Here is a 21,476-nt window from a genome sequence, read left to right as displayed (position 1 = left end):
CAATGCGTAGGAGGGTGGTGGAAAGACCGGCATGCCACCCGAGCCAACAGCTCCCTACACACCTGTCATTTACCACTTTGGAACACATATAGTATTATGTTACTTATGATTTTATTGATATCTTTAAACGTATGTACGATACAGGGAAATTAAGAAAACAATTGTTACGATTAAAAAGTGGACGTGAAGGGTTCCGGCGCTGTTCAATGGTGGTTCTAAATCGTTCTTGTTGCATCTGCAGTCGAATTCCACGCAAAATATCGAGTAATCGGGGTTCATTAGGCATTCGAACCTCATGATACATTTGACGTCACTGGATCCGCTGACTATGATAACTTCCGGGTCTTCCTCGTCACAAATTATTGCTCCTACAAGTGTTATCAAAAGTACAATAGCATAGTTTGTGGTTTCTCTTCGCTTAGCGGCTTGTTCCGGGATTTCGGAGTAGGGTAAGAAGAGTAAGGTTATAACTTCATTTTACTCTGATTCTGTGGTGGCGAATAGTTTGAGTCGGAGTAAAAACGTTTTTCAAAATGGCTGCTTGTGGCCTTTTTAGCAGATAAATTCTGGCTAGCAGACCACAAAATCCAATTTATTCCTTTACACCTCCTTTTCAGAAGGAGTAAAAAGAGTAGCCCTAATACTCCGGAACAAGCGAATAGTTTCAGGGCGGAGTAATTCTCATCCCCGGAACAGGCGAATAAAATGTTTTAGGGTGAAAAGAGTACACTTTTAGTCCTAGAACAGGCGAAAAGAAACAGCTTTAGTATTGCAAAAAGTGGTCAATAATATAGTATTACACTTAAAAATTCTAAATCAAGGAAATTGATCGAAATTTTGAAACTATTTTTTTAACCAAAGTTAAACTTAAGTTCAATTTGTAAGAACGCTTGTTATTTAATCTGAATCAGTTATTATTTAAATTGCTAGATTTAGCTATAGGGTAAATTCCTCAGTGGCGTAGCGTGGGAGGGGCAAAGGGGGCCATGGCCCCGGGCGGCTTAGAAGTAGGGGGCGGCCAGCGGCCTGGAAAATTGAAACGAACGCGGCCGGCCGAGATCGTGGCCCGAAAAAGTGATAAGAAATTATTTGTTGAGATGAACAAATCTGGGTATCTTGGCATCAAAGAGTTCACATTGCAAAAAACATACAGAATAAAATTTCAATTTTTAAACGACTTGAATCCTTTTGCAATCAATAGAGCAACAGAGTATCAGTGTGTCAGAATTTATAGCCCAGTGTACCGGTGAGATTAAAACCACACCACCAGAGGTCTATCGTCATAGTGCCCTACGCCAGCGTCCACAGCCCGGACAAGTGACAAATCCAGCATGGGTAGTATAGTCAAGGATCCTATATGTTAGAAGGATAGGTAGCCCTCCGGCCAGCCCGTGTTTTCAAAACGCCGGCAGCGCCGTCGATATTAAGAGAGCCTCTAAACGTGGGACGTCTTGTTTCTATTTCCTCAAGGACAAATTTTGGCGGTGCTTCCTCCATGTTTTGTCCTTGACGGAATCTAAAGACGGATTCTCTATCGCGCATGACCCACCGACGGCGCTGCCATTTTTCGTCCCTCGCCTCATATCCTTCTAACATATAGGATCCTTGGTATAGTACCCTACCGCTGATGGTCTCACCTTCGACGCGAGCCACTCAACCCAGCAGAAAGTGCATCAATAGGACGACAAACCCCTCACTTCGCACACAGCAGTGGGAATAAGAGCGGATGCTATAGCAACTCCAGCCGACACCCTACCTACGTAGGGAAACAAGACCACTGCGCCTCATACGGAGACCCACCGCCCCACAGCAGGCTACCCAATCGTCCGAGGCGGCCAGTTTGCCTGGACCCTCTCGGCTAGCCTGAGCCGATGCTCGGTTTCCAGCCCATACCTGACTGAAGTGGGAGGTGGAGATAGGACCATTTGTTCAGAGCTAACATCTCCAAGTGCGCCCGACTCCCCGGTAAAGCCACCAGTTATTGCACACTCTGACCAGAAGAAAATAGGGGAAGTACGTATCTGTAGCTTTGAGCCATAGAAGTCGTCGTGTGACCCACGAAAATGCCTTTTTACGCATAATAAACCAAACTGAAAAAGTAGTTCCACTTTTGTTTTGATTCAACTCGGCTATAAACGACGAAAGCAAATACGCCTTAGCTCAATTAGCAGAGAATGAGAAGGACATTATGTTACAATTGTTCTATTTAAGAAAAATTGATTTTTTAAACGATGTATTCATCCGCGATTTCCCGCCAAACCGTTTTGGCGCGAAAATTCGTGAAAAGTGACGCCTTTCCAAAGCTGACTAGAAGCGTACTTCCCCCTATTTTCTTCTGCTCTGACCCATTTAGGGCCAGCAACAGAGTATCACAGAATTTTAACCGATTATTTTTTTGCTTAGTTGAGAAAATAGGGGGACGGCAAATTTAGGGTTTGCCGCGGGTGGAAGAAATACACGCAACGCCACTGACATTCCTGTACAAAGTCACTCTAGTCTATTCTATTGTAATTGTTAACATGGTTAGCTAATAGTATATTTTTGTGATGAAATGGTTCAATAGTTTCTATTATTCAAGTGAAAATCAAAGATTTATTTCACTAATTATAGATTTTGTTTTTTGTATAAAGTTAGTAAATGAAATAGCATATTTAGTCCTATAAAATCTTATAATTTGAAAAAATAATCCTATAAAGTCCTATAATTAGAAATATAATCCAAATTTCCTATAAAAAAATTGAAGATTTGAGTGGGGGCCCTGATTTTTACTATATATTTCATTGGTGACCCTCCTATACTTTGAAAAATATCAAAACTGACCTTGAATCTCTTCTGCGGTTAAGCAATTGACGCGGCGTTCGGACACAGTCCAGGCCATCAAACTGACCATCGCTATAGCTCCGAAAGACTTCATAATGATCATCAACTATTTGACAGTTGTGTAGAGTAACCCTGAAATTGGGTTTCTAACGTGAAATATGTTGGATAATGTAGTTGTTGGGAAATAAAATTGTTTATACCGTGATCCAAAAAACCTGACAAAATGACTTGGGGTTTTAACGTGAAATTGCGGATGATAAACACTTACCACTCGTTGACAATTTTACCTGTATTCGTATTCTCAGTTTGATATGTCCTTCGTTCACCTACACCCCAGGTATTAGACAGGTATAGCTCCCCAATTGAAAACGTGTACGGGATACTTGTAGCTTTATCCTGTTCAATATAATCTCCTACAAGTTCCCGCTTCACGTTTTCAAAAGGTTCGCCCTGTCTATTATAAATTATTTCTAAATCGAAATTTCAATTTTAATTTATGTTTTGATTTTTATTGAATTTTAAACATTTTCTTTTATACAAGCAATTTGACTAATAATGAGTTGGTAACGTTAATTAATTATCTAATTATATTTAATTGGTATTTGTAATTGAGTTTCCTCTGAATTGACATTGCTACATAAACTACCTTTCTTTCATAAAGACGTTGAAATATAAATAGGTGAATTAAATAAATTATTTATTTGAAAATTATTGTTTTAAATGGTCATTTGAAACGCTGTATATAGCCACGAAAAATTTAATTAATTTTTTCATTAAAATATCGAAAGGTTTATTCTACATAAATACTAAAATAGAGTAATACAGGAATCCTATCCTATTATCTTAAAGGAATAACAGGATATTTAAGAGATGCTTATATAATTTATATTGAAACGTTTCGTACGAACCAGTGGAATCAATAACTAACACTTTTAAACTACACATTTTAAGTATATGTTGTTGTTATTAAAATATTTTGATGTCACACGATTGATTTAATTAATAATTAAAAAATATTTCATTAATATTGTCAATTAATAAATTAATCATTATTATTGACATTAAATACATTTATTGATTGGAATAAATAATATATATATATATAATAATTACCATTAATAAATCTTTAATACATGATTAACATTAATAAATCTTTAATATATTATTAATATTAATGGTTATTTATTATAAGATTGACATTGATAAAAATTTATTATATCATTAACATTAATAATTGATATATATTTTATATTAATAATTGATATATCGTTAATATTAATAATTTCTCGGTATATTCTCAAATTTAATAATTTATCGGTATATCCTCAAATTTAATAATAATTTATAGATATATCGCAAAAATTACTAATTAATCGATATATCCTCAAATTTAATAATAATTTATCGATATATCATTAAAATTACTAATTAATCGATATATCCTTTAAATTAATAATTTATCGATGTATTGTCAATATCATTAATTCGTATATCGTCACTGTTAACAATTAATTCGTATATTGTCACTATTAATATTTAATTAATATATTGTCAGTATTAATAATTATTTAATATATCGTCAGTATTAATAATTATTTAATATATCGTCAGTATTAATAATTATTTAATATATCGTCAGTATTAATAATTATTTAATATATCTTCAATATTAACAATTAACTAAGATATCGTTAATATTAGCAATTAATTAATATATCATCAATATTAACAAATAATATATCGCCGATATTAACAATTAATATATCGCCAATATTAACAATTATTAAATCGTCAATATTAATAATAAATTATTATATCGTCAATATTAATAATAAATTATTATATCATCAATATTAATAATTTATTATTAAATCGTCAATATTAATATAAATTATTGTATCGTCAATATTAATAATTAATTATTAAATCGTCAATATTAATATAAATTATTATATCGTCAATATTAATAATTAATTATTAAATCGTCAATATTAATATAAATTATTATATCGTCAATATGAATATAAATTATTGTATCGTCAATATTAATAATTAATTATTAAATCGTCAATATTAATATAAATTATTATATCGTCAATATGAATATAAATTATTATATCATTAATTAATTAATTATTATATCATCAATATTCATAATTAATTAACATACCGTCAATATGAATAACAGAGTCCTTTTTGGTAAGCGAGGGGTAAAAGTAAGATAGGCAGCATGGCGACGTGACGGGGTGCCAAGGAGGAGCCGTGGCCGTAAGCCACCTCGCTGATGGCGACGTTGGTGTAGTTGAGGAAGACGCAGTTGCAGATGGGTCCGACGCAGTAGGCTTGGTACTGTTCGGGGTACTTGTTGTGGCAGAAATCCACGCATTCCGTGATGTTTTCACTCATCACCTGGGATGAGTTCGCCGTGTCCGTGCGGCAAATCCCTGGACCTGCATCATATATCAATGTCAAACCTTTATTGTTTAGTTTTTTTTACATAAGAATTAGTATTATTGCGTGTTTAGTTAACAGCGTTTTTAGATTAACTGTTAGACGGTGGTATTTGGAGTAAAATTATAAAATCGCCGCAATTCTGAGAAACTTATGGTTGAAACATTAGCTTAGGATACGTTAGCATCCAGTTTTAAGATAATTATATTCCAATTTTCTATAGTAATTTTTTTTAGATTAGGATATCGTTTTCCACGAATTAGGGAAATCAACGAAATAACAGGGAATTTTAAAACTGATTAGTCAGGGAAAATAAATGTATTTAAAATTGATAAATATGTCAAGGACAAGTCTGAGAATTTTAAGAACTGATAAATAAGACAAGGAAAAGGCTAGGAAGTTTTACAACTGATAAATAAATCAAGGACAAATCTGGGTATTTTGAGAACTGATAAACAAGTCAAGGACAAATCTGGGTATTTTGAGAACTGATAAACAGGTCAAGGACAAGTCTGGGAATTTTAAGAACTGATAAATAAGTCAAGGACAAACCTGGGTATTTTGAGAACTGATAAACAAATCAAGGACAAATCTGGGTATTTTGAGAACTGATAATTTTAAAAGTAATTAATATGTCTAGGAAAAGACTGGAAATTTTTAGTACTGATAAATAAGTCAAGGAAAAAGCTGGGAAGTTTTGCAACTGATAAATAAGGCCAGGACAAATTTGGGGATTTTGAGAACTAATAAATCAAGGACAAGTCTGGGAATTTTAAGAACGGATAAATAAGTCAACGACAAATCTGGGAATTTTGAGAACTGATAAACAAATCAAGGACAAATCTGGGTATTTTGAACTGATAAACAAGTCAAGGACAAATCTGGGAATTTTGAGAACTGATAATTTGAAAATTTATTAATATGTTTAGGAAAAGACTGAAAATTTTTAGTACTGATATATAAGTCAACCACCAATCTGGGAATTTTTAGAACTGGCAAATAATGTAGATTTAAGGAAGAATGTAATGTCACACATTTAACTTAAAAACGGTCAGGGAAAGTTAGTGGAAATAGTCAGTAAATTTGAATAAGAAACTACACGTGGCAACCGTGTGAGGTTAGATTAGGTTTAGTTTGAGATTCGGTTAGCTTTAACGTTTTGGTATTACTTTATAGATTGTTCTCGACTTTGTTAAACACACAATTCTTCCATTTTGAAACTTAACGAAAAAAATCAACCTACCTTCAAACGTTTCCTGTTTGGGTTGTGGGTCGTATCCGAAGATTGTTACGGCCGCTGTCCAGTCAATGACCAGTACCGCTATTACCAATAAAAAATTCTTCATGCTTCCTACAGGCTGCAATACCACTTAGTCTTTTTTTCTATATAGTCCCGAAGACTACTAACCCACTGCACTCAATTTGGACGTTTTCGCGCTGTACACGAGGTTTTCAACTACGCATACATCCACAGATAATACTTATTTGTTGCTTAACATCAAGCTGCATTTTACCAAGAATATATTCGGGCGAATAGATAAACACTGGGACTAAAACCACACCTTTACTCGAGTATTTTTTCCCATATTCTGTTTATAGAAGAATTAGTGAAAGGTCTCTCTCTCTCCGGGTAAGCCACATTCTCTTTTATTATCTATAAATTCTTGATTCTAATATACGTGTAGACAAACGCTTCTGTCATGCTGAAAACACCTGCAAAATTTTACATTCACTTTTTTTAATGACAGACAAACTGTAAATTTTAACGTATACGTTCGAGTTTTAACTGGAAAAGAATTATATGATCTTTTAAAACCAAACATTAATTTAAATCTTCTATTGCCTTTCAAAGGTTTTATAATAGTCTATACAGAAAATAGTGTATCAATGCCAACTCGGAGCCAACTAAATTGCAAATACTTATTAAATTTAATTTAGATTTATTTAAATGTAGTTTATTTTAGCAAGGCGCGCTTATCATTAATTATTTTTTTAATATAAAATATATTATATTATATTTTATATATTATAAAATATTATATTATATATTATAAAATATTATATTATATATTATAAAATATTATACTATACATATTATACATATTGTATTATATTTAATATATTATATTTTATATTTTATATATGCTATTATATATTATTTATTATATTATATATTATATATTATTTATTATATATTATACATCATATATCATATTATATATTATATTTTTATTATATTATATATCCTATCAAGTTAGTGGACCTTGCCCACACTTATAAACGCCATATATTTATAAATATTTATTAAACTAAATGAGCATGGATAGCATACTACTCTTTTCACGCAAACGTGAACTGTTGTTCCTAAAAAAAAACCATATAAAACTCCAGGTGTATGGACTTAACTAGATCACTTATGTTTCACGTACCTAGTCATAGTACAAGGCAGTAAATGACCTTCGCTAACATCCCCGTAATATTTCCAATTTCGCGTATGCAGAAAACGTGTAAATTTTAAAACTTGAATAATAATTTTATTATTTTAAACTCTTCATATATTCTGTTGCTAAAATTGTTATTTTTCTTCAATTCATTGGTTCGATATATAGATATATTGTAAATACACAGAAATTTTAGAAATTGGTTAAATTATATTTAATCCCTAAGTTCTACATTCATATAAGTGTATACATTTCTAAATATTTCAAACTCCACAAATAATCCATAGTTTTAATTGTAATTTTTAACCCTCTTTGTGTACAGCCTTCTTGGTTCGATACGTAACTGTTGTTGTGCACGTTAAATAAAAGCATTTAATTTCATTTTATATGTTATATATTATATTATATATTATATTATATTATATTATATTATATATTCTATATTATATTATATTATATTATATATTATATATTATATTCTATTATATTCTATTATATATTATATATTATATTATATATTATATTATATTATATTATATATTATATTATATATTATATTATATTATATATTATATTATATATTATATTATATATTATATTATATATTATATTATATTATATATTATATATTATATTATATATTATATTATATATTATATTATGTTATATTATACATTATATTATATATTTGAAAATTTAATCCCGTAATAATTCTTCATTTTGGGAAAATCAATATCTAATTAAAAGTGATTTAATTTAGCTTTATTTTTTTGAATTTACCTTAAAAAACAACCCTATGTTTGAATATCTAAGGAACATAGCGCCGATTTGATTTGGGTCGGCGGTGGTGTTTCATGAAAATCGGCCGGCGGCGGCGCAGCTCACCGATTTTTCTAAAACCAACAATTTTTTTCGGCGGAGGCGGCGCGAAGGGTTAAATGTTTCTGCCCCTTTTGGAAATTTAAAAAAAAAATGCCAAAAAAATATTTGAAGGAAAAAAAATAAAGTTACGTAGAAAATCTCAAAAAATTCAAAAAAAATTTTAAGGACGCCAGAGAAAATATCTGCTTAACAGAATAAATATTGTTATTATTTACATTTCTAAGCTCACAACATTTCCAGCTTCGCCAAACTTCTACCCTCTGAATAGATTAGTCAAATTAGCTAATTAGTTGCGCCACTCGACGTAAAATTTGTTTCCCATAACCATCGCCCGAAGTGACCTCCCACTCAATATAAATTTAAATATGTATTTTACACCCACTCTCGTTCGACCCACTGTCTTCAATTTTGAATGAAGGAACCTTTCCTTTTTGTGTTTTTGTTTAATTGAGAATTTATAGTTTTTCCTTTAACCCTGGTATGACATCTGTCTCGTTACCAACCGCGCTTTTTAAGTGCGGCGCATCGTAGATGGCGCCAGATTTATATTCTGATAAAGGGGACGATAGGATTTTCAATAAATGCCGCTCTCTCTTTCTTCCCTCCCCTACGCGCCTGCGCGAGTCACTGAATAAAATAGTCTGTAGTTTATATTTGTAAGGCTAAAGTTGATAGCGCGCGCGCCAGGGTTGGCTGGATGAAACCACACTGGTTTAAATCATGATTTAAACCAAGTGATTTAAAAAATAAACCAATGGTGTTTTTAATAATTTTTTTAATTAACTAAAAGTTATTAAAAATATTTTTTAAATGATTACACTTCTAAAACATTTACAAGGTGACCACATTTCCTATATTTTCAATACCTTCTAAAAAATTCCTTGGGTTTTCTCATGTAGTGTAATCCAAAAACATTCCGTCGTCGTGTACCCTTCTTCATCCTATATTTCACTTTATTTTATCTACTGTTTTTCGATAAGAATCCTTATTTTTGCTTATGGTTTTTCCTATATTTTCCTTTAATTCGCTTGAATATTTCCTATTTTCTCTATAAAGTTTTCGAGGCCTGCATTTATACAAAATCAAAAATTAAACTTAAACTAAAACTTCGTTCTGGTGAGACTTGTAAAAAATGAAACTAAAACTAAAACTTCGTTCTGGTGAGACTTGTAAAAAACGAAACTAAAACTAAAACTTCGTTCTGGTGAAACTTGTAAAAAACGAAACTAAAACTAAAACTTCGTTCTGGTGAGACTTGTAAAAAACGAAACTAAAACTAAAACTTCGTTCTGGTGAGACTTGTAAAAAACGAAACTAAAACTAAAACTTCGTTCTGGTGAGACTTGTAAAAAACGAAACTAAAACTAAAACTTCGTTCTGGTGAGACTTGTAAAAAACGAAACTAAAACTAAAACTTCGTTCTGGTGAGACTTGTAAAAAACGAAACTAAAACTAAAATTTTGTTCTGGTCATGTGAGACTTGAATTAATACTCATATTAATTTTTAGTTGATTGGTAATATGTATGCATCTTTAAACAAAAGCGAAAAATAGAATAAAACTATAATTAAGCAGTGTTTAAAATAACTGGTGTAAACCAAAATAAAAGGGTTTAAACAAAAAAAAACGTTTTTTGGGTTTTTATTAAAAAAAACGGGTTTCCCATAGAGAAAAAATCCCGCACAAAATGGCGGCCATAGCCAAAGCTACGAACTGAAACTAATCTATAGGTGGTTTCTATTCGCCTATCTCGTACTAAAAGTGTACTCTTTCTAATCTCAAACGTTTTTTCGACAGTTCCGGGCGTAAGAATTACAACGCCACATAAACTATTCGCTTGTTCCGGAGTATTAGGGCTACTCTTTTTACTCCTTCTGAAAAGGAGGTGTAAAGGAGTAAATCGGATTTTGTCGTCTGCTAACCAGAATTAATCTGCTAAAAAAGGCCTCAGGCAGCCATTTTGTAAGAACGTTTTTACTCCGACTCTAACTATTCGCCAACACAGAATCAGAGTAAAATGAGGTTGAAGCATTAAGCTGGTTTCACACTCGACGGAAAATTAGCAGCGTAAAGTTGAACGTTAGCGGTATATCGAATGGGAATCAATTTTCAGCTCGGCGTTTATTATCGTCTTTCCGGCATATTTTCCGTCGAGTGTGAAACCAGCTTTACTCTTCTTACCCTACTCCGAAATCCCGGAACAAGCGAATTAAGCAGAACGCTCTCTTTAAAATATAACCGCGGCTTATTTAATACTCACTTGCAGGTTAAGAAAGGCAAAATATCTGGTGTTGGTTCATTTTTTCGAAAAATATGTGATCGACAGTCGATCATTATACGTTGCAATTGATCGAAATTCCATTTGATCGAATCCCATTTGTCATTTGTTTCATAAGATCGAACCTTCAAATGATCGAATACTATTTGATCGAATTCAAAATTATTTATAGTACCAGTTGGTATGTTTTTATTTTACCTAATGTCAATATGAAGTGCAGAAGGAATAATGATGGAATAATTCATTGCTTAAGTGCAGAAGGAATAATGATGGAATAATTCATTGCTTAAGTGCAGAAGGAATAATGATGTAATAATTCATTGCTTTAACTGTATTAAGCCACAAAGATGAAGAGATTTTTACTTTATACACTATATGATGGAATTTTTTATGACATCGACGATAACGGCCCGTTGTTTTTGATATATATAAATAGGGTCAGGTTAGGTTAGGTTAGGTTGATGTACGCGCGCCGTAGTCGCGTATGCACCGTTGTATACGAGGGGTCTGACCACGTTCACGGCCCTTCTATTGCTAAAAATTAGGTACAGAGTTCGTTTTTTAAATAGGTCTTTCTATTAATTATGTCCGAGATAATATTTTGTTTTCTACGTCACTGCGCTCAGGTTTTTTTTTCTGTATTAGAGTCTACTGTATCTCATTCTGACTAGATGTTGCCTTTTCGATTTACTCCCAAAAACTAGTAGTTTTACCCTACAGTAGCTTTCGATCAAATTTCGTTCGATCAAATGCAATTCGATCAAATGGGACCCGTTCGATCATTTGGGAATCGATCAAATAGACTCAAACCAAATATCTAGTAGATTTGGCGGAAAGATACTCGGACAAATTTCCGGGGGAATTTTGAATTTGACCTGTTTACGGTTGAATTTCTAAGTATACCCGTAATTTTGGAAACTACCGTCTATTTCGTTATATTTAAAAGTGATCATTAATTAATTAACATAGATAAGATTTAAAAACATAGGTAATAATTAAATTTTGTTACTACAAGTGAGATAACTAAATGAATATTAATTTAAATTTATAACTAAATGCATATTAATTTAAATGGATAATTAAATGCATATTAATTTAAATGGATAATTAAATGCTTATTAATTTAAATGGATAATTAAATGCATATTAATTTAAATGGATAATTAAATGCATATTAGTTTAAATTGATAACTAAATGCATATTAATTTAAATTTATAACTAAATGCATATTAATTAAAATTGATAACTAAATGCATATTAATTTAAATTTATAACTAAATGCATATTAATTAAAATTGATAACTAAATGCATATTAATTTAAATTGATAACTAAATGCATATTAATTTACATTATTAAATATGTTAATATTAATTTAAATTAATTCAAATTATTAAATATATTTATATTAATCCAAATTATTAAATATATTTAGATTAATTCCAAATTGTTAAATATATTTATATTAATCCAAATTATTAAATATATTTATATTAATTTAAATTATTAAATATATTTATATTAATTTAAATTATTAAATATATTTATTTTAATTTAAATTATTAAATATATTTATATTAATTTAAATTAATAAATATATTTACATTAATTTAAATTAATATTAATTTAAAATTATTATTAAATTTTAATTAAAAACTAAATTATCATTAAAATAAAATTAATTTCTTCATTAATAGTAAAATAAAATTAATTTCTTCATTAATAGTAAAATAAAATTAATTTCTTCATTAATAGTAAAATAAAATTAATTTCTTCATTAATAGTAAAATAAAATTAATTTCTTCATTAATAGTAAAATAAAATTAATTTCTTCATTAATAGTAAAATAAAATTAATTTCTTCATTAATAGTAAAATAAAATTAATTTCTTCATTAATAGTAAAATAATATTAACTTAATTATTATTAAATTAAAGCAAATAACTTAAATAAAATTTATGACGTAATTATTATTAAAATAAAAGTGAAAAACAATATTAAATTTAATGACAATAATTATTAAAATAAAGTAAATAACTAAATTAAAATTAATGACTTAATCATTATTAAAATAAAGGTAATAACTAAATTAAAATTAATGACTTAATCATTATTAAAATAAAGTAAATAACTAAATTAAAATTAATGACTTAATCCTTATTAAAATAAAGTGAATAACTAAATTAAAATAAATGACTTAATCATTATTAAAATAAAGTAAATAACTAAATTAAAATTAATGACTTAATCATTATTAAAATAAAGTGAATAACTAAATTAAAATTAGTGACTTAATCATTATTAAAATAAAGTAAATAACTAAATGAAAATTAATGATTTAATCATTATTAAAATAAAGTAAATAACGAAATTAAAATTAACGACTTAATAATTATTAAAATAAAGTAAATAACGAAATTAAAACTGCTTTCTCCAACGAAATAAGCGCCGAACTATATTTGGTCTCTTGTAAGCTTGTTCCCTTTCGGGGTGAGGGGGAGAATACTCTTTTTAAATATATCCAGAAAAAATAAATACTCCGACTCGAAGTGGGATGTTTCGAAAGTCGTCTGGCTCCCACGTGCGTAAGCCCAACCTCGCTTATTTTTAAGAGGGAACAAGTTTTATTTATCAAAACGTTTTTAGGCCTGACGTAATGTCACGCTTGTAGATTTAGTTGTCAAAATATCCAACACCCCGTAATGTCACGCTCTAAGCTTCTAAGTATCCAACACCCCAAAACCCAAGTGTCATTTATCATTTCTCCATATCAAAGTAGAAGGGATTTTGATTTTTGTTTTTAATAATCGCGAAAAATCGATTTTTGGATATAAATCGCTTTTTATTTTTCTAAAAAATTTATTTGATTTAAAACAATTATTTTTCTTGAAATATCGAAAAAATCGATTTGATTTAAAACAATTATTTTTCTAGAAATATCGAGATAATCGATTTGATTTAAAACAATTATTTTTCTAGAAATATCGAAAAAAAATTATTTGATTTAAAACAATTATTTTTCTATAAAATATCGAAAAAATCAATTTGATTTATTACAACATTTAAACTTCCAAATAAAATTGAAAAAATCGATTTCATTTAAAACAATTATTTTTCTAGAAATATCGAAGAAATTGATTTGATTTAAAACAATTAGTTGTTTAGAAATATAAAAAAAATCGATTTGATTTAAAACAATTATTTTTCTAAAAAATATCGAAAAAATCGATTTGATTTATAACAATTACATTTAAATTTCAAAATAAAATCGAGAAAATCGATTTCATTTAAAACAATTATTTTTATAAAAATCGAGAAAATCGATTTGGTTTAAATCAATTATGTTTATAAAAGTATCAAAAAAATCGATTTGATTAAAACCAATTATTATTTTTCTAAAAAATCAAGAAAATAGATTTGATTTAAAACAATTTTTTATTTTATGCCTTTTTTTCTTGACAATAATAACAATTTTCAGCGGTAATCTAAAATGTTTTAAATTTTAATTAAATTTAATTACAATTATAAAATTCGTATAAATTTAATGAACATTGCATTAAAGATTAGTTTGCCAAGTTGTTAGAAGCAAAACATCCATCATTTAAAAACATAGACTGTAATTTAAAAAAAGGCAACTAATCGAAAAAATCGAACTTAAATAAAAAATAAAAACAAAAGTTAAATTTAAAAAAAGCCAACCGAGAACTTTTTTGTTGTATACTTATATTAAATATGTTACTTATGGCTTTTGTATTGTTCAGGGTTCATACAAACCTGGAAAACCTGGAAATATCAGTGAAATTCGTTTGAGTCTGGAAGCGCCTCAATAATTATATATATTTTTTTAATAAAAGAAAACATACGGTGCTTAAGCACCTGGAAATATCAGGGAAATTTCCAGGATAAAACCAGGAAATATCTGGTAAATTTCCAGGAGAAAACCAGGAAATATCAGGGAAATTTCCAGGAGAAAACCAGGAAATATCAGGGAAATTTCCAGGAGAAAACCAGGAAATATCAGGGAAATTTCCAGGAGAAAACCAGGAAATATCAGGGAGATTTCCAGGAGAAAACTTGGAAATATCAGGGAAATTTCCAGGAGAAAACCAGGAAATATCAGGGAAATTTCCAGGAGAAAACCAGGAAATATCAGGGAAATTTCCAGGAGAAAACCAGGAAATATCTGGTAAATTTCCAGGAGAAAACTTGGAAATATCAGGGAAATTTCCAGGAGAAAACCAGGAAATATCAGGGAAATTTCCAGGAGAAAACCAGGAAATATCAGGGAAATTTCCAGGAGAAAACCAGGAAATATCAGGGAGATTTCCAGGAGAAAACTTGGAAATATCAGGGAAATTTCCAGGAGAAAACCAGGAAATATCAGGGAGATTTCCAGGAGAAAACTTGGAAATATCAGGCAAATTAATTTTCCAAATGTTGTATGAACCCTGTTGTTAAGCAAGAGTATTTTTCTGCTTATTAGTCACCTTTTATTAAACAAAAAGCATTTTTAGACGCAACCATAAGTTCAGAATAATTTATGGCTTGTCTCGAGACGGCAATGTTTATCCCGTGATGGCCGCGTCCATTACGACTCTCAGGCAGCGTTATCGAGGTTAACAACGTTGACAATGGCGTCCTCCGCGAAAACCTGCCCGAAAAGTAAAATAAAGATGAGGCCCATCTAAAATTTCCATTCGATAGAAGAATCGTGGTTCTCGTTCGGTTTTTCCGGCTTTTTAAGCGCGAGCTATCGGCAGACGTGACTTCCAACTCCATCTGGTGGGCATAAATCACGGACCGATTCCCCCTCGTTTCAACCCCTCCAAATACATCTTGTGTTGTTTTTGTGGAGTTGGAAAATATAGCGGTAATTTAGCTTAACCCTTTTTGGCCTCTTCCTCTAGTATGGAGGGAAGAGGCTGTTATTTTCGCTCCTGATGTATGCGGTGGTGATGGTGGTGGTTGTAATGTTTGGTGGTGGTGATTCACTATTTCAATTAGCAATTAATAATAAACTTTAATACATTTTGCGGAATACAATTTAACAACGTATCTATCTAATGATTTGTTTTTAATAATAAATCATCGCACGTGATACTTAGCACGCGGTACATTTTAAATAATGAAAATAGTATAAACATGACAGTGGTGAATAATACAGTATAGGTAATAATAATAATAATAATAATCAGCTAGGCTAATACCCAAGGCACCACCTTAGGCCTAAGTCATCATGCGACTTTTGAAGCCCTTAATTCAGGTGGCCGGGTTACAATGCGTAGGAGGGTGGTGGCAAGCCCTGCATGCCACGAGATCGAGCCAACAGCTCCCTACACTAACTATTACCGTTAGCCTCTACAAGTTTTTACGGGACGGGAAACCCCTTCAACCAGTGGGGAAATAACTTGCAAACTCAACGCAGAAGGAGTTGTTCCGAGTTTTCACCCAGTGCCACAATCTGGGATCGAACCCGGCTCCTCTTGCTGCGAGGCGAAAGTGCTAACCACTCCGCCACCCCACGGGAATCGCCGAATTCTCTTCAACGGCACTCGATATAAATTTAATTAAGGCGCCATTCGATTGGTATTAGTTCTCTCTATCTGCCTTTGCCAGTGCTGAGCCGCGGTTTTTAATCAAAGGGGGATATTTAGCCCCCCCCGATTGGAAATTACGGCGTATAGGTCCCCGGGAATCGACGAATTATCCTCAAAAGCACTCGATATAAATTTAATTAAGGCGCCATTCGATTGGTATTAGTTCTCTCTATCTGCCTATGCCAGTGCTGAGCCGCGGTTTTTAATCAAAGGGGGATATTTAGCCCCCCCCCCCGATTGGAAATTACGGCGTATAGGTCCCCGGGAATCGACGAATTATCCTCAAAAGCACTCGATATAAATTTAATTAAAGCGCCATTCGATTGGTATTAGTTCACTCTATCTGCCTATACCAGTGCTGAGCCGCGGTTTTTAATCAAAGGGGGATATTTAGCCCCCGATTGGGATATTTCCCCCCCCCCCCGATTGGAAATTACTTGGTATAGGTCCCCGGGAATCGACTAATTCACTTCAACGGCACTCAAAGGGGTAAAATCAAAAGTGCTAGAAGGAAGAGGCTACTATTGTGGCTGTGCCATATTGTTTTACACACAATCCTAAGGGATTTGTGTGTATTAGTTTCACGTACTGTGTCCGCCGCCAATGTTCGCACGATTTCTAGCGGTATGTTAGAAGTATGATGTGTCAATCGATTGGAAATATCATGCCCTCGCCGGCATTGATAACATTTGTGAGATCGGGGCCCCGGAAATGGGGCATTTGCCCATTTTAGTGGTTTTTTGGTAATTTTCACCTTAAAACTACATATTTGTTTTTAAATTAAGAGCGACTTGGATGAATATTATATTTTTAGTTAGTACTGATTATTTCTGGACTACGTTATCGGTTGCGTTAAGAAATTTTAGTTTTAAGTTATATTTATAGCGTGTATCTCGCGTGGTAAAGGTGGTAAAGTTATGAATTTTTTTATGGTGATACGTGTCATAGTACTACTTAAAACCTGATTTGCCATTTTTCCCTATGGAGAAAAATGAAAAATGGTAAAAAACGTCAAGTAAAAAAAATACCTCGATGTGGTTCCATACCAGGTTTTAAGTAGCACAGTGACACGTATTACCATTAAAAAATTCATAACTTTACCACCTTTACCACGCGAGCTACACGCGATTTACCATTTTATATTTCTAAACTTGCGGAGATGCGGTGCAACGTAGATAATTATATTTTAAAAACACTAATAAACTAAGATGCACGTGTTCTCGGCAACAAGGGCGTTTTTTGCTTATAAAAGTTTTTCCAGTCGGTTTTTTTGAAAATTAAATTTAGGTAGTCGAGAGTATAGTTCAAGGCACGTGTATATCAATTTTCAGAGCTGTATACCAATTTCGAACAATTCGGGTATATTTTGTAACCATGCGCTCTCACTATGATAGCAGATGCGTTTTTATTTTCAAAATTTTTCTAATTTATCTTAAATAAAATTGATTTGAAAAACTTCAACGGTGACATTGCATAAATAGTAGGGCTGTGCGAGTACTTTAACATCATCGAGTACTCGGCTTTTTTTGAGATCTAGTACTCGAACTCGACCTCGAATAATTGGAGAATACTCGTCGATTACCGGGTACCAAAAAATTGCATATTCGGGTACCCGATTACTCGAATAAGCTGCTCTCTAGACTCGCCGAGTATTGGTTTTTTACACACAATCCTTAGGGATTTGCGTGTATTACGATCACCTACTGTGTAGCCGCCGCCGCCGCCGCCGCCGCCGCTGCCGCTGCCGCTGCCGTACACACGATTGCTCGCGGTACGTTAGTGGTACAAAGGTGATTGATATCTCAATCGATAGGCACTATTATAGCCTCAACGGGATTTTCGTAATTTTGGGATCGGAGCCCGAGAAGTTGGGCAAATGCCCAATTTACTATTTTTTGTGGTTTCGCTTTGTGTGGTTGATATTTTATTTAAAATTAAGTCCGATAACGTTAAAAAAAATATTTTTGGTGAGGTTAGGATTCAGCGGATATACAACTTCAGTTATATCGGTAAATATTAAATTTAAGTATAGTTTCCTGGTTAATTTACGGGACCCCAATTTTCGCGGTTTTATATTTTCGCCTAAAAGTCTACATAACGTTCTTTAATTTAAGTCCGATTTTCATGAGAGTTATATTTTTGAATAGTTGTGGTTTCCCTTAAACCTAGATTTGCAATTACGTTGCTTAATTTTAATTCTAAGTGAGGTTTTTTGGACAGCGTATACGGACCCCCGCAACTTCCGACATGGTAAATCCGCGTGTCTATAGAGTTCTAAACACCAGTTTCCCTCTCGCATTTTTCAAGGCCGTTCGCGCCGAGCTTTCAACGTGTTCCCAGAAGTAACAATAAGTGTGACCCCCAACGTTTTACGCACGTTTAACGCCCTTCTTACGCACGTCGTACGACAGGAAGTAGGTAAGTAAGATTTGATCAAAAATCACCAGTTTTGTTACTTCTAGGCCTATTCCAGCTTAGGTTGCAGCCGCGTTGGAAAAAGTTAATTTTAAGTGAGTTAATTAGCCATTTCGCGTCATACCTGAATTCTTTACGCGCTGAAGCTATATTCGCATTCCATTGAAAGCCTGCCTGCAATAAGAATAACGTATGAACAGGCGCGTAAAAAATTCGTGTGACCCTAAATATTTGTTATGCCCAGAAGTTAAGCATAAGTGTGCCACTAAATATTTTTTGACCAACTGCCGTACACACGATTGCTCGCGGTACGTTAGTGGTACAAAGGCGATTGATATCTCAATCGGTAGGCACTATTATAGCCTCGACGAGATTTTCGTAATTTTTGGGATCGGAGCCCGAGAAGTGGGGCATTTGCCCACTTTAGTGTTTTTGGTCGATTTTCAATTAAATGTACCCCACCACCCGCGTAGGCACTATTGTCATATTTTAATTTCGTGCCAATTGATACAGGTGCCATCTAACTCGTTCGCGTTTCGCTACCTTATTTCCAAAACCAGGTAACTCGAAAAACTTGGTTTTTATAAAAATTAATTTAAATGAACGTGTTCGCGTTTCGCCGCCTTATTTACAAAACCAGGTAACTCGAAAAACTTAGTTTTTATAAAAATTAATTTAAATGAACGTGTTCGCGTTTCGCCGCCTTATTTCCAAAACCAGGTAACTCGAAAAACTTGGTTTTTATAAAAATTAATTTAAATGAACGTGTTCGCGTTTCGCCGCCTTATTTCCAAAACCAGGTAACTCGAAAAACTTGGTTTTTATAAAAATTAATTTAAATGAACATGTTCGCGTTTCGCCACCTTATTTCCAAAACCAGGTAATTCGAAAAACTTGTTCGCTACCTTATTTCCAACACCAGGTATCTCGAAAAACTTGTTTTTTTTTAAATTAATTTACATTAAAGTGTTCGCATTTCGCCACCTTATTTTCAAAACCAGGTAACTCGAATAATTCTTTTCCGATAACATTCCTCTTGGGTTTATTAAGTTAATACATCAGTGGGATTGTGTGTACTTAAATGTCCGTGACATCTTGTTTCTATCCTCGTTGCTTCAAAGTTCAAAGAGGGGTTTTAAAACTTTTCGGGAGGCAATAAACGGTACCTACAAAGTTGTGGAAACTGTGGTTCATTTAAATTAAAGGAATATTTCTCAGCTTAGTTAGTTTATTCTCCTTTTAAATTTAATTTGATAATTACTTGAATAAAACCAGCTCCTAATCAAGTACTCGATAAACCCGACTCGTTAAAAATATTACTGGAGGTTTTTTTTAAGTTACTCGACTCGAATAAGAAAAAGTTTCTCCTTAATCAAGTACTCGATTACTTGACTCGACTTCAATATTGCTCGACTCGAATACTCGATGAATAAAAATTGATACTCGATAACCGACTCGATTGCAATAAAACCACTAATCGCCAGCCTTAATAAATAGGCGCTCGCGCTGGTTCGGAAAGGATAATATTATTGGCTAATGCTGATAAATATTACATAGCCCACCTGATTCGATTTTATTATCAGAATTAATAATTACACGTGCGACGAAAAAATGGAATTTAAAAATCCTCTCTATTGACACTTTTTATTTTCACGCGAATAATTTATTTAGCGTCTATTCATAGTTATAATTATATTAATTTACCTTATTATCTATTAATATCAAATTTCTGAAATATTTAAATAATTATTTTTCCAAATGCCAACCAGTGAGTTCCATGTTTTATGCAGGGTACCCACAATACCTGGAAAATCACAAAAAGTCATAGGAATCTGAAAATGTGTGTAAAAGTCAGGGAATTTTAAAAATAAGTCTGAAAGTCAGGGAATATTTAAAATGCGTCTGAAATTCTGAGAATTTTAAAAATAAGTCTGAAAGTCAGGGAATTTTAAAAATGCGTCTGAAATTCTGAGAATTTTAAAAATAAGTCTGAAAGTCAGGGAATTTTTAAAATGCGTCTGAAATTCTGAGAATTTTAAAAATAAGTCTGAAAGTCAGGGAATTTTAAAAATAGGCCTGCAAGTCAGGGCAAAGACAGGGAATTTTCAAAATGCGTCTGAAAGTCAGGGAATTTTAAAAATGAATCTGAAAGTCAGGAAAAAGACGGATAATTATTAAAATGGGTCTGAAAGTCAGGGAAAAGACGGGGAATTATAAAAATAGATCTGAAACTCATTATTTGAATGTTAAGAAATAGTAGACATTTAAGGGAAAAGCGAGGCAATTTCTGGTCGTTTGCCAATAGGAAATGTTTACTAAAATATATGTTTAACATTTAAATATGTTTGCCTTTGAAAAGTCCAGGAAAATCTCTAGAAATGGTCAGTGAAATCCTGTAGATGTCTGGTAATTCGAATCGAAAATATCCGTGACAACCCTATTACAACTTACAGGCGACTAAATGTTTGTTTCCCAGTAAGTAATTTGTGGATCGGTCTCTTTTATTTTAACGCTGACATTTCCGGCTCGTTGAGGCTCGCGACATAACGGTTCACCAGATGTGGTACTTATTCTTCCGAGAAATAAAAAAAAAA

At 32.1% G+C, this 21,476-nt stretch overlaps 2 protein-coding genes across 4 annotated transcripts in view; one reads left to right on the top strand and one right to left on the bottom strand.

Moving 5' to 3' along the window:
* Window positions 1–21,476, top strand: part of LOC149958543 (prolyl 3-hydroxylase 2-like) — a 63,191-nt gene that overhangs the window by 15,914 nt on the left and 25,801 nt on the right. The window lies entirely within an intron of this gene.
* On the bottom strand, window positions 140–6,714 carry LOC149958544 (uncharacterized). Of its 2 annotated transcripts, XR_016478300.1 has the most exons (4): window positions 6,515–6,714; window positions 4,991–5,270; window positions 2,821–2,952; window positions 140–368 (listed from the first exon to the last, which is right to left on the bottom strand). XR_016478300.1 is itself a non-coding variant. In XM_090164970.1 (2 exons), the coding sequence occupies exons 1-2, from the start codon at window positions 6,615–6,617 to the stop codon at window positions 4,993–4,995; spliced, it is 381 nt and encodes a 126-aa protein (XP_090021096.1). In that variant the 5' UTR covers window positions 6,618–6,714; the 3' UTR covers window positions 4,916–4,992. The 2 variants fall into 2 exon arrangements, 1 of the variants encoding a protein (XP_090021096.1); XM_090164970.1 differs by lacking the exons at window positions 140–368; window positions 2,821–2,952 and having other exon boundaries at window positions 4,916–5,270.

This window comes from Leiobunum rupestre, chromosome 2 (assembly GCF_980474605.1).
Source record: "Leiobunum rupestre chromosome 2, qqLeiRupe1.1.hap1, whole genome shotgun sequence".
NCBI lineage: Eukaryota > Metazoa > Arthropoda > Arachnida > Opiliones > Sclerosomatidae > Leiobunum > Leiobunum rupestre.
This window is presented reverse-complemented; position numbering and strand designations above follow the sequence as displayed.

Excerpts from the sequence above, each read along its gene's own strand:
- LOC149958544 (XM_090164970.1), bottom strand. The coding sequence starts at position 6,617 with ATGAAGAATTTTTTATTGGTAATAGCGGTACTGGTCATTGACTGGACA. Across the intron at positions 5,271-6,514 it reads CAAACAGGAAACGTTTGAAG|GTCCAGGGATTTGCCGCACG; the intron begins GTAGGTTGATTT and ends TATATGATGCAG.